The sequence below is a fragment of the Anarrhichthys ocellatus genome, unplaced genomic scaffold (assembly GCF_004355925.1).
Source record: "Anarrhichthys ocellatus isolate YVR2014 unplaced genomic scaffold, GSC_Weel_1.0 scaffold18, whole genome shotgun sequence".
Lineage (NCBI taxonomy): Eukaryota > Metazoa > Chordata > Actinopteri > Perciformes > Anarhichadidae > Anarrhichthys > Anarrhichthys ocellatus.
In genome coordinates, this window is record NW_022280048.1 from 5052760 (window position 1) to 5067019 (window position 14260).

Below are 14260 nucleotides of genomic sequence, written 5' to 3' on the forward strand. Positions count from 1 at the left end.
TGTGTGTGTGTGTGTGTGTGTGTGTGTGTGTGTGTGTGTGTGTGTGTCAGCCAGTATTGTGACAGCGTGGCTTGATGAGGCAGCTACTCTGGAGCACATGTCTTCTCACTCTGCTGCTTTATAAAGACTGGCTGGTCTGTTTCTAATAGTAACTTCCGCCTGTTAAGAAGCCTGTGTGCGTGCGTGCGTGCGTGCGTGTGTGTGTGTGTGTGTACACGCGCTTGTTCAGAGGCCGTTTGCAGGGCTGCTTGCAGTGCGTTGTTCCCGGTCATTCTTGATATCAGCTACTTTATCACACAGAATAAGAGCAGAGGGCACAATAAAATAATAAAAAATAGAAAGCATGCAGCTATTTTTCCGTATGAAAAGCGTAACTGAGAAGTGCACGAAACAAGAGCAGGTTGCCATGGAAAATATAAAATCCTTTCACCGCTCATGCATTTCCCATCTTGCCCTCTCGCCACACAGAAGCTCTTTGTACAGCCGAGGGAAAATATTCCCACTGTTGGGGGGGAAAAAAAGTAGTTTTCTCCTTCCTCTCCTTTCCTGTTTGTTTTTCTTTTTTCATCTTGCTGTGACATGTTTGTCACTAAAGGAGTTGAGCTCTTTCTCGTCACCAACACATACTTGTTTGCTTTGACGGTAAAATGCATTTGTTCGGTCAAGAGTCAGGAAGAGTACACGGACCAGGCCTCGTGTCTCAGAAGTCTTGTTAGAAGCAGCCCTGGGATGACATTTATCAAAACAAAGATGTCTGGAGATATGGACACACACACACACACACACACACACACACACACACACACACACACACGTATGGTTCGCTGTGCTTAAAATAAATGATGAGCTAGCAGCAGCACTTGCATATCAGAGAAGCATCTACGAGTCTCGAGAGGAAATGCGACTCATATCTTAGTGCTGCTTTTGTGTTGCGTTTCAGTCAGAAGAGGGAAACTTTTCTTCCAGCTTCTCACTCAGAAATACGAGCATTAAAACACTCCGAGCTCCGTGTCATCGGCTCAAACCGTGTGATGCTATAATCACTGGAAGCTTGAGACGTGATCTATAGAAATCAGTTCTTCTAATTCACTGACTTCAGAATCACAGATTTTTAATATGTGACTTTGCATTTGTGGAAACATGAGTAAATATGTCTTGTTTCGTGTACTGTATGTTGTGTCATTTACAGGTAAATATCTAAAAGTTGGGTGAAGTAATATTGTCTGCTAAACTTGGTAATATTCCTACGATTAAGAAAAGGAAAGTAGATCTCGGCACCTCCAGTCTTGAGGGAAAACGTCGGCGTCAGGAGGTGGATGTCGCTGGTGATTGTCTTATTAATAAAGCAATGAGGTCACGGCTCCCTCCTCGTCTTACCGGGCAGCGCTGGTGTGTCGATCTTTGTAAGGATCTGCTCGTGTTAATAATTAATCCTCCTTTCCGCTCTCATGGCTGTTCTTTGACCTCCCTTTAAGCACATATAACACTTCAACGTCACTTCTTCTCTTTATTGCCTCTTGTCTCTGTGTGCGTGGACGTGTGTCTCTTCGGGGGGGGGCATCGAGTGAATGACGGCCTATTGGTTCACTGTCAGGCTGCTGTGTGTGCAGTTTTATCACGGAGGAATATTGAAGTGGGGATTGCTTGTGCAGCTTTCACACATTTTAATTGTTTTGGTCGACACATGTTGTAATGTGCGTCATAAATAAAGTGTGCTGACTTGTTTACTGTGGATCTTTGCCCTTTACAGCAGTAGTGTTAATCATGCAGCAGCCATTTAATAAATCATTATTATATATCTATCTATATACAGTTGTGTGAAAAAGTGTTTGCCCCCTTCCTGATTTCTTATTTTTTTGGATGTTTGTCACACTTAAATGTTTCAGATCATCAAACAAATTTAAATATTAGACAAAGATAACACAAGTAAACACAAAATGCAGTTTTTAAATGTTTTTTATTATTAAGGGGGAAAAAAAATCCAAACCTACATGGCCCTGTGTGAAAAAGTGATTGCCCCCCCTCCCCTGTTAAAACATAAATTAACTGTGGTTTATCAAAGTAATTGAGATCTATCAGTCTGGAAAAGGTTACAAAGCCATTTCTAAAGCTTTGGGACTCCAGCGAACCACAGTGAGAGCCATTATCCACAAATGGCGAAAACATGGAACAGTGGTGAACCTTCCCAGGAGTGGCCGGCCGACCAAAATTACCCCAAGAGCGCAGCGACGACTCATCCAAGAGGTCACAAAAGACCCCAGAACAACATCCAAAGAACTGCAGGCATCACTTGCCTCAATTAAGGTCAGTGTTCATGACTCCACCATAAGAAAGAGACTGGGCAAAAATGGCCTGCATGGCAGAGTTCCAAGACGAAAACCACTGCTGAGCAAAAAGAACATAAAGGCTCGTCTCAGTTTTGCCAGAAAACATCTTGATGATCCCCAAGACTTTTGGGAAAATACTCTGTGGACTGACGAGACAAAAGTTGAACTTTTTGGAAGGTGTATGTCCCGTTACATCTGGCGTAACAGTAACACGGCATTTTAGAAAAGGAACATCATACCAACAGTAAAATATGGTGGTGGTAGTGTGAAGGTCTGGGGCTGTTTTGCTGCTTCAGGACCTGGAAGACTTGCTGTGGTAAATGGAACCATGAATTCTGCTGTCTACCAAAAAATCCTGAAGGAGAATGTCCGGCCATCTGTTCGTGACCTCAAGCTGAAGCGCACTTGGGTTCTGCAGCAGGACAATAATCCAAAACACACCAGCAAGTCTACCTCTGAATGGCTTAAGAAAAACAAAATGAAGACTTTGGAGTGGCCTAGTCAAAGTCCCGACCTGAATGCGATTGAGATGCTGTGGCATGAACTTAAAAAGGCGGTTCATGTTCGAAAACCCTCCAATGTGGCTGAATTACAACAATTCTGCAAAGATGAGTGGGCCAAAATTCCTCTACAGCGCTGTAAAAGACTCATTGCCAGTTATCGCAAATGCTTGATTGCAGTTGTTGCTGCTAAGGGTGGCCCAACCAGTTATTAGGTTTAGGGGGCAATCACCTTTTCACACAGGGCCATGTAGGTTTGGATTTTTTTCCCCCCTTAATAATAAAAACCTTCATTTAAAAACTGCATTTTGTGTTTACTTGTGTTATCTTTGTCTAATATTTAAATTTGTTTGATGATCTGAAACATTTAAGTGTGACAAACATGCAAAAAAATAAGAAATCAGGAAGGGGGCAAACACTTTTTCACACAACTGTATGTATGTATGTATGTGTGTATGTATGTGTGTGTGTGTGTGTGTATGTGTGTGTATGTGTGTTTATAGTTATAGTTTAACACAGTTCATGTTCTTATTTAATTATTTCAGGCACATGAATAATGAGCATAAACATTGCTACGTTCATATCCTCCAATATAGACCATTTATTTGGTCTCTCTACACGTACAAACAGCTTGCGTCCATGTTTTTAAAAATAACCAACAAATATTTGAACTCGACTAACTCCTTGAGTTGAATTACCCGTGACTTCACGTAGGTCCAGTGTATTGCTCTTCACACAGGGCTTCCCGTCCGTCAAATCATTGATTATAAAATGCTGCTGTTGGTTTATAAAGCGCTGAATGGTTTCGGGCCAAAACACTTTGGTGGTTTTGTGCTACGCTATGAACCATGCAGACCTCTCAGGTCGTCTGGGACCGGTCTGCTTTCTGTCCCCAGAGTCAGAACTAAACATGGAGGAGCAGCGTTCGGTTATCTGGAACAAACTCCCAGAAAGCTGCAGGTCTGCTGCAACCATCGCCTCGTTCAAATCAAGGCCGGAGAGTTTTTTTTTGTTTGCCGCTGCCTTTTATTCAATAACTTCTTACACTGCTGCACTGTTTTATTCTATTTCATACTGGTGTTCATTTTCTATTCTCTTGGCTCTTAAATGACCGTTTTTAACTGTATTTACATGAATAGGTTTCTTTTGCACTCTGTCTTTTGTCTTTTAAAGTTTTATTTAAAGCGCTTTGAATTGCCTCGTTGCTGAAATGTGCAATATAATTAAACTTGCCATGCTCTTTTCTGTAGCGTATGAAATTGATTTATATTTGAATACCTAAAATATGGTCAAATAAGTAAGAAGTACATCATTTGAAGTACTTCTCAGTCCAGTATATACTTTGCTTTGTTAAGAACCGCAGTACTTTTGGACCCTTTTGACTTCATAAAACCAATTTGAGGTTTATAGTCTATAGTTCCAAAATAGATGAATTACAGATGTGTAAGTCCGGTACCTCAGTTTAACCTTTCTGGCTCACTGCTTGCAGCCACATTTCTCACCTTTTAATCCTTTGAAGAATTCCCACTCCCACTAGTGTCTTCCTCAGTAAAGGAATAAAGGTTCTGTGCGTCCTTGTTTTACTCTCGCTCTATGACTTCCACGATATTAAAGTCCAAATACAACAACTACCTGGAAGCCCCGGGAGTAACATTTCCCCACACAGGAAACGAGCCATTTACATGTTTTTGGAGTAGCTTAGATCGCTAATAAACAGCTGCCGCTCATTCCTACACACTCGTGTTTACCTGATGTGGCATCATGCAGGAAATGAGCTTGAGTCATTGTACTGTGATGAAATTAATCCTGGGTACAAGTAGTTTACCAAAAGGGTCCTTGTTGGTATTCAATGTGTTATTACATGTGTAATGCTGTTATTACATTGGTGTCTGTTTTTCTCCTGCAGGGAGACATCGAGAAAGGACTGGAGATGAAGAAACTGGTGCTGTCTGGTTTCTTGGCCAGCGAGGAGATCTACATTAACCAGCTGGAGGCCCTGCTACTGGTGAGGCACACACGCACACACACACACACACACACACACACACACACACACACACACGGTGTTTTGAACTAGACCATGTGTGCAAATGAAACAGCTGGAGTGAAGATAATTTCCCTTTCTGACACTGATGGACGCATTAACTTGTTTTGGGGACAGACAGCCGGTCCTGCATCATGTTGCAGTGGAGCAGGACAGCGTGAACTGTTGGACGTGAACTGTTGGAGTGATATTATTAGTTGATGGTCAAACTGAAAGCAAGACCACAGCCGCTGCAGTTTCCTGCAACATGCTTCCCCAACGCTCAGCCGCTTTATGTCATATCCTGCCGCTCGCAGCCACGTGATGCACTTTGACCAACATGAAGTCAGTTTGACATCAAAGCTGTAAAATTGCACACGGACAGTCACAGTTGTAATACAACGCCGCCACATAAAGAGCTGTAGTCAGTCAATGAGGTAAAACAAATTTAAATAAATAAGATTGCAGAAATCTGATCCATCTCTCGGTTCCTTCTCTTTCAACCTTCAGTGACGACACAAGTCATGATACGATTCCACCAATAGAGAGTCTGTCTTTGTCCTCCTCCACTTCCTCAGTCAGTGAGAGAAGGTTTAAAACACACACCGTGAGCACACACACAAATGCATTTTGTATATTTGGCAGGTTTTAGTTAGAAATTAAAGGCATGTCAGGACTTGTAACAAAAGTGGTGTTGAATGGGTTTGTGGGTACCCTCTTTGTCAGCTCTCCATGTTAAAGATCATGGTGAATTTAACAAAGTCTAGGCAGACTGTTGATAACTGACAGCCAGCAGTTGCTTGTACTTGGATGTTTTGGTGTAACTGCTGTCTGGTGTTGATATTTTTTAACCTGGATCTAATTTTGCCATATTTTTGTGTCTCATGGGGACAAACATTTTTGACATTGGTCCAGTATTGAGGGAGGACGCTGCAGACGGCAGCCGCTAAACACGTCGTAATCGCTCGGGGAAACTGAACGCTGTCTGACAACATTATGCGATATGTTCCCCTTACCTAAACCTGAACCAACCCTTATCCCTAACCCATGACGGGTGCTCTATCATTTTAAGAGGAGGGAAACACTGTTCGATAAGGGAACAGACTTTGACATAACACCGGTCTGTTTGTTATTGTGCGTCCCATTCTGAAATCTATCGTCACAGCCACATTGTTGAAATCAGCTAAATGAACACAAAGCTACTCTTTCTGTACTCCACTCACACTAACTCACGTTTCCAGTCACATGACCCACAACAAACGTTTTATTTCTCTGTAGAGTCCTTTTCATAATGTTGTCAGACACTTATACTAACAATCTGATCTGATCTGTGGCAAAAACAAGCGCTGTTAGTGCACTTACATTTATAGCGAGGAGTTGCCCCGAGCGATAACATTACAGCCCGTCAGCAGCATACATCCTCAATGCTGGACCAACCTCAAAACAATGTCTCCATTAGTCTCACAAACACCAAAACATCCAAAATTGTGGAAGCCAAAGTTACCCGTTAATATCTGAGGAGGTAACTCATGGCAGGAAAAAGAGACAGAAGAAAATAATTGTTCTCCATAATCACAGGACGTCCTCCTGTAACCTAACATGGGAAGATACATGGAGATAATACTGTTGTCTAACCTGATGGGGGCTGCTCTGCTTCATGCGTTGCCTTCATACAGACCCCTGCAGCCAGCGGGAGGCTGACTCATCATCATCCTGAGGGAAATGTTAGTTTCCGTGACGCGAGAGCGTTTTTGTTTTCACTGTGGTTCAGGGTCCCTCCCCACCCACCGTGTCCACTCCGCACACATCTGTGATTAACTGAGTTGGCGTACAATCTGACTGGTCAGAAACTGCACCGCAGGAAGAGAGAGTCGCCCAATTGCAGAGCAGAGAGGCTTATCACTGGGTGACGCAGATCAAGATCACAGATCAAGATCAGTTTTTGTTTTTTTCAGGCACTGGCCCAATTAGGACACTGACTGACCAATTAACCGCCTCAAATTGTCGTCGCAATCAAAGTCTGCTCCTAAATTATACAGGACTTTATCCCATTTTTATCAGAACATGATGCCAAAGTGAATTGATTTAAACAACTTATCTTAACAAAGAAGAAACATAAAATGAGTTGAGGTCTGATGCCTTCCAGTCCTCCATATATTTACGGTGGTTAACCTTTGGGAAAGATACCGGCCCTCGGTTGTGTTCACTGAGTCTGTCTCTCTCCGATCCTCCAGCCCATGCGTCCTCTGAAAGCCACGGCCACGAGCTCGCAGCCCGTCCTGACCATCCAGCAGGTCGAGACCATCTTCTACAAAATCCAGGACATCTTTGAGATCCACAAGGAGTTCTACGACGCCCTCTTACCCAACATCCAGCAGTGGGACGAGAAGGTCACCGTAGGGCATTTGTTCCAGAAGCTGGTGAGTCTGACGAGTCTTACCCTCTCCCATCATTTGCAGGGCACATTTAAATGAGTGTTGGAGGGAAAATTGTAAAATGCTATTTGTACTCTGTGAATCACTGATCTAAATTACACTCTGTGTGTGTGTGTGTGTTTGTGTGTGTGCGTGCTCTCCCGTGTCTGTGGTCTGAGTGCATTAGCAGAAATGTTGCAGCCTCCGATCCATAACGCTGTCATATTTGCGCTGGGTTATATTTCTTAAACAGGCGCTCTCGGTACTTAATGTACACGGTTACGTGTGTGTGTGTGGATGTGTCTGTGTATAGAATTAGCAAGGCTCCAGGCCTCGGCTAGAACTCCCTCTGTGTTGCATCATTACATTGTCACATTTGCACTGTGTGGATAACGCAATTTAAACAGGGCTTCTCGGCACATAACGTACTGTGAGAGCGAGTGCATGTACAGCGCGCGTCTCTTTTTAGATGCTCATTACATCTGATTGGCATCCTGCAGACCGGCTGACGCAACATGCTGTAATAGACGCGTTCAGCTGGGATGTAAGAAACTGGACTTCGAGAAGGAAAAAAATTCTCCACATAAAGATTACATTGACGTGTGTGTGTGTGTGTGTGTGTGTGTGTGTGTGTGTGTGTGTGTGTGTGTGTGTGTGTGTGTGTGTGTGTGTGTGTGTGTGTGTGTGTGTGTGTGTGTGTGTGTGTGTGAAATGCAGAGGCAGTCATCAGTAAAAGTTGTTAACTTCAATGGCCAATTTGAACAATTTGTTACTGAGAGCAGGAGTGTAAATAAACCCTGGCACACTGTGTCCTGTTAGTTCACCATGACTACGTCCCACTGTGGTGACAGAATATGGTGGTTTATAATTTTCCTGGACTGGAAACTAGACGGACAAACAAATTCTCTGTTTAGAGAAAGTGTTAGTGAACGTCTGTGAGCCTCTTATTCCTGACGGGAACAACGGGGTTTTTCTCCACAGTCTGAACAAAACCACAGAAGATGGAGGATAAAACAATGATTTCAGTCATTTTTATTACGAACATATACAGTATATGAACCATTAACACGGTTCACTTTCTCTCTTTTTGTCAAAATGTTCTTTTTTTCAGCAGTTTTATTACTGTGGCTTTTACAGCCTCACTTTGTCATCAGATTTCTAAAAGATAATAGACAATAAACTCTTGTTATTGACTTATAAACAATAAATGATTACTTTCCCTAACTTTATTCTACACAAATACATATTCAGTGTCGTTGTGGATTTGATGTTAAATTAGTAATTAATCAGTTGACTGAAAAACAGAGCCTATTATCGTACATTTACACAGGAAACTCCAGTGACAGGCTTATGAGAATTGTATATGTTCCAAATCTCCCTTTTTACGTTTTATGACAATAACCAGATAAATGTGATTAACTGATGTGGGATCAGCTGTGGAGCATGTCCCGTATTCAGCTGGCACCATAAGTTTGGATCTTAGGAGATGGATTTTATTCCCGCTAATTAGCTGCGTGTTACGAGAGATCCATTTTGCCAAATCATGAGCGCGCTGTGGTTTTGACTAGAGCACAAGAATAAGCTTCATGCCAGCTCAGACAAATGAACTCCTCACAACCAAGACTTCTAATTTTGCTCTTTTAGAAACAACAGTGAATGTAGGAAGTTGTTAACAATATCTTAGCGTACAGTTCGACTGCAGGTTTGATCTTATTATCAATTACAGTTTGTCACCATGTATTTCTAGACAAAATCGAGGAGTGCCACTGTTTGTTATCATAAGGTTGAATGTACATGCTTCTGCTCTGTTCAGCCACTCCTCAGTGACTCAGCGACAGATTCTAACCAGCCCGTGGGTTTGACAGATGTATATCATAACTCAGCTTTAATAACGAATGCATTTCATGCATTCGTTATGAGGAACCTGATGAGGATGTCTCTTTTATTCTAATATGAAACAGGGCTTTCTGCCATAGTGATCTTTCGCTTTCAATTTTGAACATCTCACAAAGGGTTCCAGGTACATTTTGATGGTTAAAATTAAAAAAAGAGCATGTCAGCACGGGGTATTATTAGCAGTAACACACTGTGACTCGAGGATTGCAGCTTCCAATTCATTCAGTGGGTATTTAAGATAACAGATGAAATAGTCAGAAGGTGAAGTTTAGAGAAAGAAACAAAACAGGCTTCCCTTTAGCACTCTGTTAACTAGCATCTGGTTTGAGAGAAGCTAAGCTAGCTAGCTGCTGATGGAGCAGCTAGCTGCAAGAACAACTGAATCTGCAACTACTAGCTACTGTACTACTGTCCACTACTGTACTGTCCTTAACTCATGTGTGTGTACAACAAGACAGTCAGGTGAGCAAAGAGACCAAGGTTAGCTCGCTAACTCGCTAACTTTTCCACCCAAAACTGACCAGCTGTAGTGGCAAATAAATAACTTACGGTAACAACACCACAGAAATGAACGTTACTGTTCACAGTAAATGTTTCAAGCACAAACAGATAATTGGTGCTGGCTATCAAACTTTAACTTCTGAAATTTGTTCATAGCATGAGTGTTGAAAAGTAACAGAAGTTAGCTTTGAATGTCTTTATCTCGTCACTTATTCTTTGTGGTGATATTTCCTTTTTTTAAATCATAATTGCGTTAATTTTGGACTCTGTCTTATATAAATATTTCAATGCTCTGAACAGCTTTGAAATGAGTTAGCAACTCACTTAGATTGATTGGCAATGCTGCGTTAGAAAATGAACAGAGCTCATTCATGCAGAAACCGAATCCTTTAAGTGGTTAAATAAGTACTTCCTCCTGCCCCTCCCCCTCTCTGTGGACCCCAGGAGTCGCACCACCAAGTGACACCTATTAGTGTAGTCATCAGCTCCCATCTGCGCTGCGTACATGAGCATGTCATGAGGCGGCTAAACATTTAGTCAGAGTGGCAGTGTGAGTGTACAGATGGCAGCGTAATTAGCTGGTCTCCTCCCCGCCGCTCCTCGTCGGCAGCATGGAGGCCACCGAAGAGGGACAGAGTTGCAGAAAACAGGCAGACAGGGGCATGAAAGCCAGCCACAGTTCCAGCTTTTCTCACCTTTTCCAGACCGGAAAAAAGGGCTCAGCTGCAGCCTGCGAGTGCCAGGATTGCATTTCACCACGTTTGAAGTGGAAGGGTGTAATCACTCCACGGCCATTGGATGCATTGCAATGGAATTTTATACCTGATATATGTAGACGTTCCCAACGAGATGAAGCTTACTGACCTACTGTATGCTCTAGTGCCACATGAGGCTGACATTTATGGCTTTATGTCAACTACTATTGGATAGATTTCCATTAAATGTGGTGCAGACATCGATGTCCTCCTCAGGATGAATATTAATAACATTAGAGATCCCGTATGTTTTTCATCTAGCGTCATCATCATTTGTCACCAAATACACCATCAACCTCACTTGTGCTTTTGTGTTTAGTCCACATTAACAAATGGTCCCAACATGCATTGTCATCGTGAGCATGTTGGCATGCTGATGTTAGCATTTAGCTCAAAGCATTGCTGTGCGCAGCCTCACAGAGATGCTAGTGTGGCCGTTAGTCTTCAGGACACAAAGGTCTGCTGTGTGTAGTCTTGTTGCTGGATTATTGTGTGTTATTCAGGTTGCATGAGATTAACTCAAGCTCATTTGGGGTCAGGATCATTTTCCTGTGAGATTATAATTTATTTATGAATTATGCTGTGGCCACACAGCAGTGATGCCATGTCATCTGAGAGTGTTGTGGTGAAGTCTCCCTGGTTTGGTGGGCATCGGTATTGTTAGTTACATGTACACGACTGACTGACGTTTTAACTGTTAAAGATCAAGGGGGAACAATGTATTTTGGCAACAGGAGGAACTGAGTGCTGCATGTACAATATCTGATTGTGCAATTTTGTACAATTCTATATGCAAGTCAGTTGGCTGTAGTCAAGCATGTCCAGGATTCAGATATTGCTAGTTGCTAAATAGTCATCATGTTGATGATACTTTTAATACGTATTAAATGTTGAGTAGTTGGCTGCATTCAGTCTTTCACTATATAGCTATTATACTATTTATATAATATATATTATTGCTGTGTTTATCTTTGTTTGTTTTTTTACAGACATAACCATACAATTAGAGCCCACTGCATCCTCTAAAATACAAAGAAGTTCTGTGTGTTTCATTCCGAGCTATAGAATCATGCAGAAGATATTGTTAGAAACAAGGTTTGGCCCCTCAGCGTTCGGCTGTCCAACATGTCGGTGAGGATGTAAGTTATCTAAAGGCTTTTTGAAGTGCTAGAGAATGTCTATTTCTAGTCAAGACTCCAATACTGCCCCCCCCCCCCCCCCCTCTCTCTCTCTCTCTCTTCCCCTCCTCGTCTTCTCCTTCCCGCCTCCACTCTCAAACACAAGCTGTTGTTTTCCCACCCGCCACTCTGACCCGTGATCTTGTTGTTTGAAGTGTGAGCGCTGTGCTCGGGAGCGTTGCTCAAAGTCCTGCGTCTTCAGTGACGGCCGTCGCCAGAGAGGTGAACCCGTGAAATACCGTGATCACGTCACTGCGCTGGGTTTGAGTATTTCCAGCCAAAGCTGCCAAGTCACAAATCCTCTATCTTTGGGAATGTGATCACTCTCATGGTGGTTTCTTCCTTCCATCCAAGGTTTTGGTTTGACATGGTGGAGTCTCCAATTATGAAGAGATGATATACAGACAGAGACTTGTTTGGCTGAGTCTGTGTTTGTCTTTATGTGGCTAAATGTTTGTGTCAGGATTGTGCTAAAATGACTTCATCACAAAAATAATTGTTGGCTATTTTATCTGTCTTCTGTTCCGATGAAGATCTAAAATAAACCCATCCTTTTTAAAAGTGTCGTATGAGGCCGGATGGTTCCCTCATGTCTCCTCTCTTCACACACTGAGGGGAAGTGGAAGGAGAGGAAATGAAAATAGGAGGAAGGGGGGGGGGGCTTTAAGGACAAAAGTAACAAGTCTTACTCATTCACTCTATTCAATTGAAAGCAATCTCATTGCTTTAATAGCGTGCAGTCAGCTCTTCAGCCCAGCCATTCAAGCACGGCTGTAGCAGGATGCATATTCATGCACTGCTGGTCTGCAGCTTGTGCTACAATGCACATACAGCGCGGCAGAGAGGGGCCGGTAGTGAAAGAGAAAGTGAATTTGTTTCAGTCAGGAGGACTGCACAGAGCAGTGCTATGGGGATGCGATTAGACTGTGTGCATTGGCTTTACTGTGTGTGTGTGTGTGTGTGTGTGTGTGTGTGTGTGTGTGTGTGTGTGTGTGTGTGTGTGTGTGTGTGTGTGTGTGTGTGGAGCCAAAGAGGGACTGCAGCAAAAATCCTGACGGGAATGTAAATTAATTAATCTGCCAGAGCCCGATATAAATTTTAATATAAACGTGCGAGAGTATGTGTGCAATTAGGTATAGAAATGATATTTGAAGGTGACTGAAATTTGCACTCGGTTCACTATGTTTTGGTTTCCTGTCTTGTGTTGTAATAGTAAATGTGTTGGACGGTAAACTCATTGGGTCTGAATTGTCCTTTTTTAAAACGATTCCCATCAAACAGAAGAGAGGTTCGTGCCGCTGTCATTGTCTCACACCAGCTGGTTGTCTCCCGAACCTGAACGTCTCTTGTTCTCTCTCTCATTCCACAGGCCAGCCAGTTGGGAGTGTACAAGGCCTTTGTGGACAACTACAAGGTGGCGCTGGAGACGGCAGAGAAGTGCAGCCAGGCCAACGGACAGTTCCAGAAGATATCTGAGGTCAGTTCATCCTCAAAAGTTGATCAGAGGCTCGAGGAGCGGTTGGAAGGGACGTAAGAAAGACGTCTGAATAGCAAAAAAATAGCTGCGTTTATTATGCGCAATATGTGGAGTTGGTGTTTTTTTCTTGTCGCATAATCTAATATTTGGTCTCAAGTGTCATGTAAATCCTCTTCGGTAAAGGGAAGAAGGAAACAAATGTAGATGGGACGACAGCAGAGGAGGAAGCAAGGCGGATTGGAACATCTTCTTTTTGACTGGAACTAACAGCGTTTACAGGAAATGTGGTCTTATTTTGAGGAACATTAGCTTAAAACACAACAGATGCACTGAGCACATGTCGGCTTGTTAGTGTTTGGGCAGATGGTTTGGATTATACTGTAAATCTACTGTACATCAACACAAGGTGGATGTATGTATTATTGTAAATGTGCTGGACTTTGAATACCTTTTAATATGGCAATGGGAAAAAGTTTTAATGCTGTGTAGATAGTCCGCTTTAGTTTCTAAATATAAAACATTCCATTTCCTGTTAAGCATTTAACAATAGATTACACTCTTGTGGTCATTTTCCAAAAGGAAGCCCTGTCGTTACAGTAATCCGAGTACAATGCACAGCAGATTACAGAACTGGAACTTGAGTTTTAGGGGTTTTAATCGACACCTTAAATGAATCCTTCACCCACAAAATCTCCATTTCTTTACATCGATTACTCACCCTGTGTTACCTCGAGTTCCTGAAGGAAACTTTGTTTTTCTCGCATGCCCCCACGGTGAACGGAGAATCGCACAAATGGAGAAAGGTCTTGATGAATTGAAACGAATGGGGGCTGTGTTCAACAAGACTTTTCTCCGTTTTTTTGATTCTCCGTTCACCATTGAGGCACGTGAGAAAAACAAAGTTTTCTTAAAGAATTCAAGGCAGCACCGAGTAATTATTAATATACAAATCGTCATGGTGTGGGTGTAGTTTCCCTTTAACTAATATCATTTCCCAGTTGTGCTGTAGAAGTGTTGGTGGTTGTACCTGTACTTTACTGTGTGGTGGTTACACGGCTCAGCCTCCGTCAGCTGGCTCAGTCTGCTGCAGTGACCCTATACGCCTTCATTACTTCTATCAGCCTCAGCCGAGCAAGTAGAGTGGTGTGTGTGTGTGTGTGTGTGTGTGTGTGTGTGTGTGTGTGTGTGT

At 42.7% G+C, this 14260-nt stretch overlaps 1 protein-coding gene across 4 annotated transcripts in view; it reads left to right on the forward strand.

The window, feature by feature from the left end:
- Positions 1 to 14260, forward strand: part of abr (ABR activator of RhoGEF and GTPase) — a 106473-nt gene that overhangs the window by 43445 nt on the left and 48768 nt on the right. For all 4 annotated transcript variants that reach the window (XR_004213089.1, XM_031857257.1, XM_031857258.1 and 1 more), the window contains 3 exons: positions 4734 to 4832; positions 7085 to 7270; positions 12964 to 13071. Coding sequence is in view for 3 of the 4 variants with exons in the window: in XM_031857257.1 (XP_031713117.1) it covers positions 4734 to 4832; positions 7085 to 7270; positions 12964 to 13071 (393 nt within the window). In the remaining variant the exon portion in view is untranslated. The remainder of the gene's footprint in view (positions 1 to 4733; positions 4833 to 7084; positions 7271 to 12963; positions 13072 to 14260) is intronic.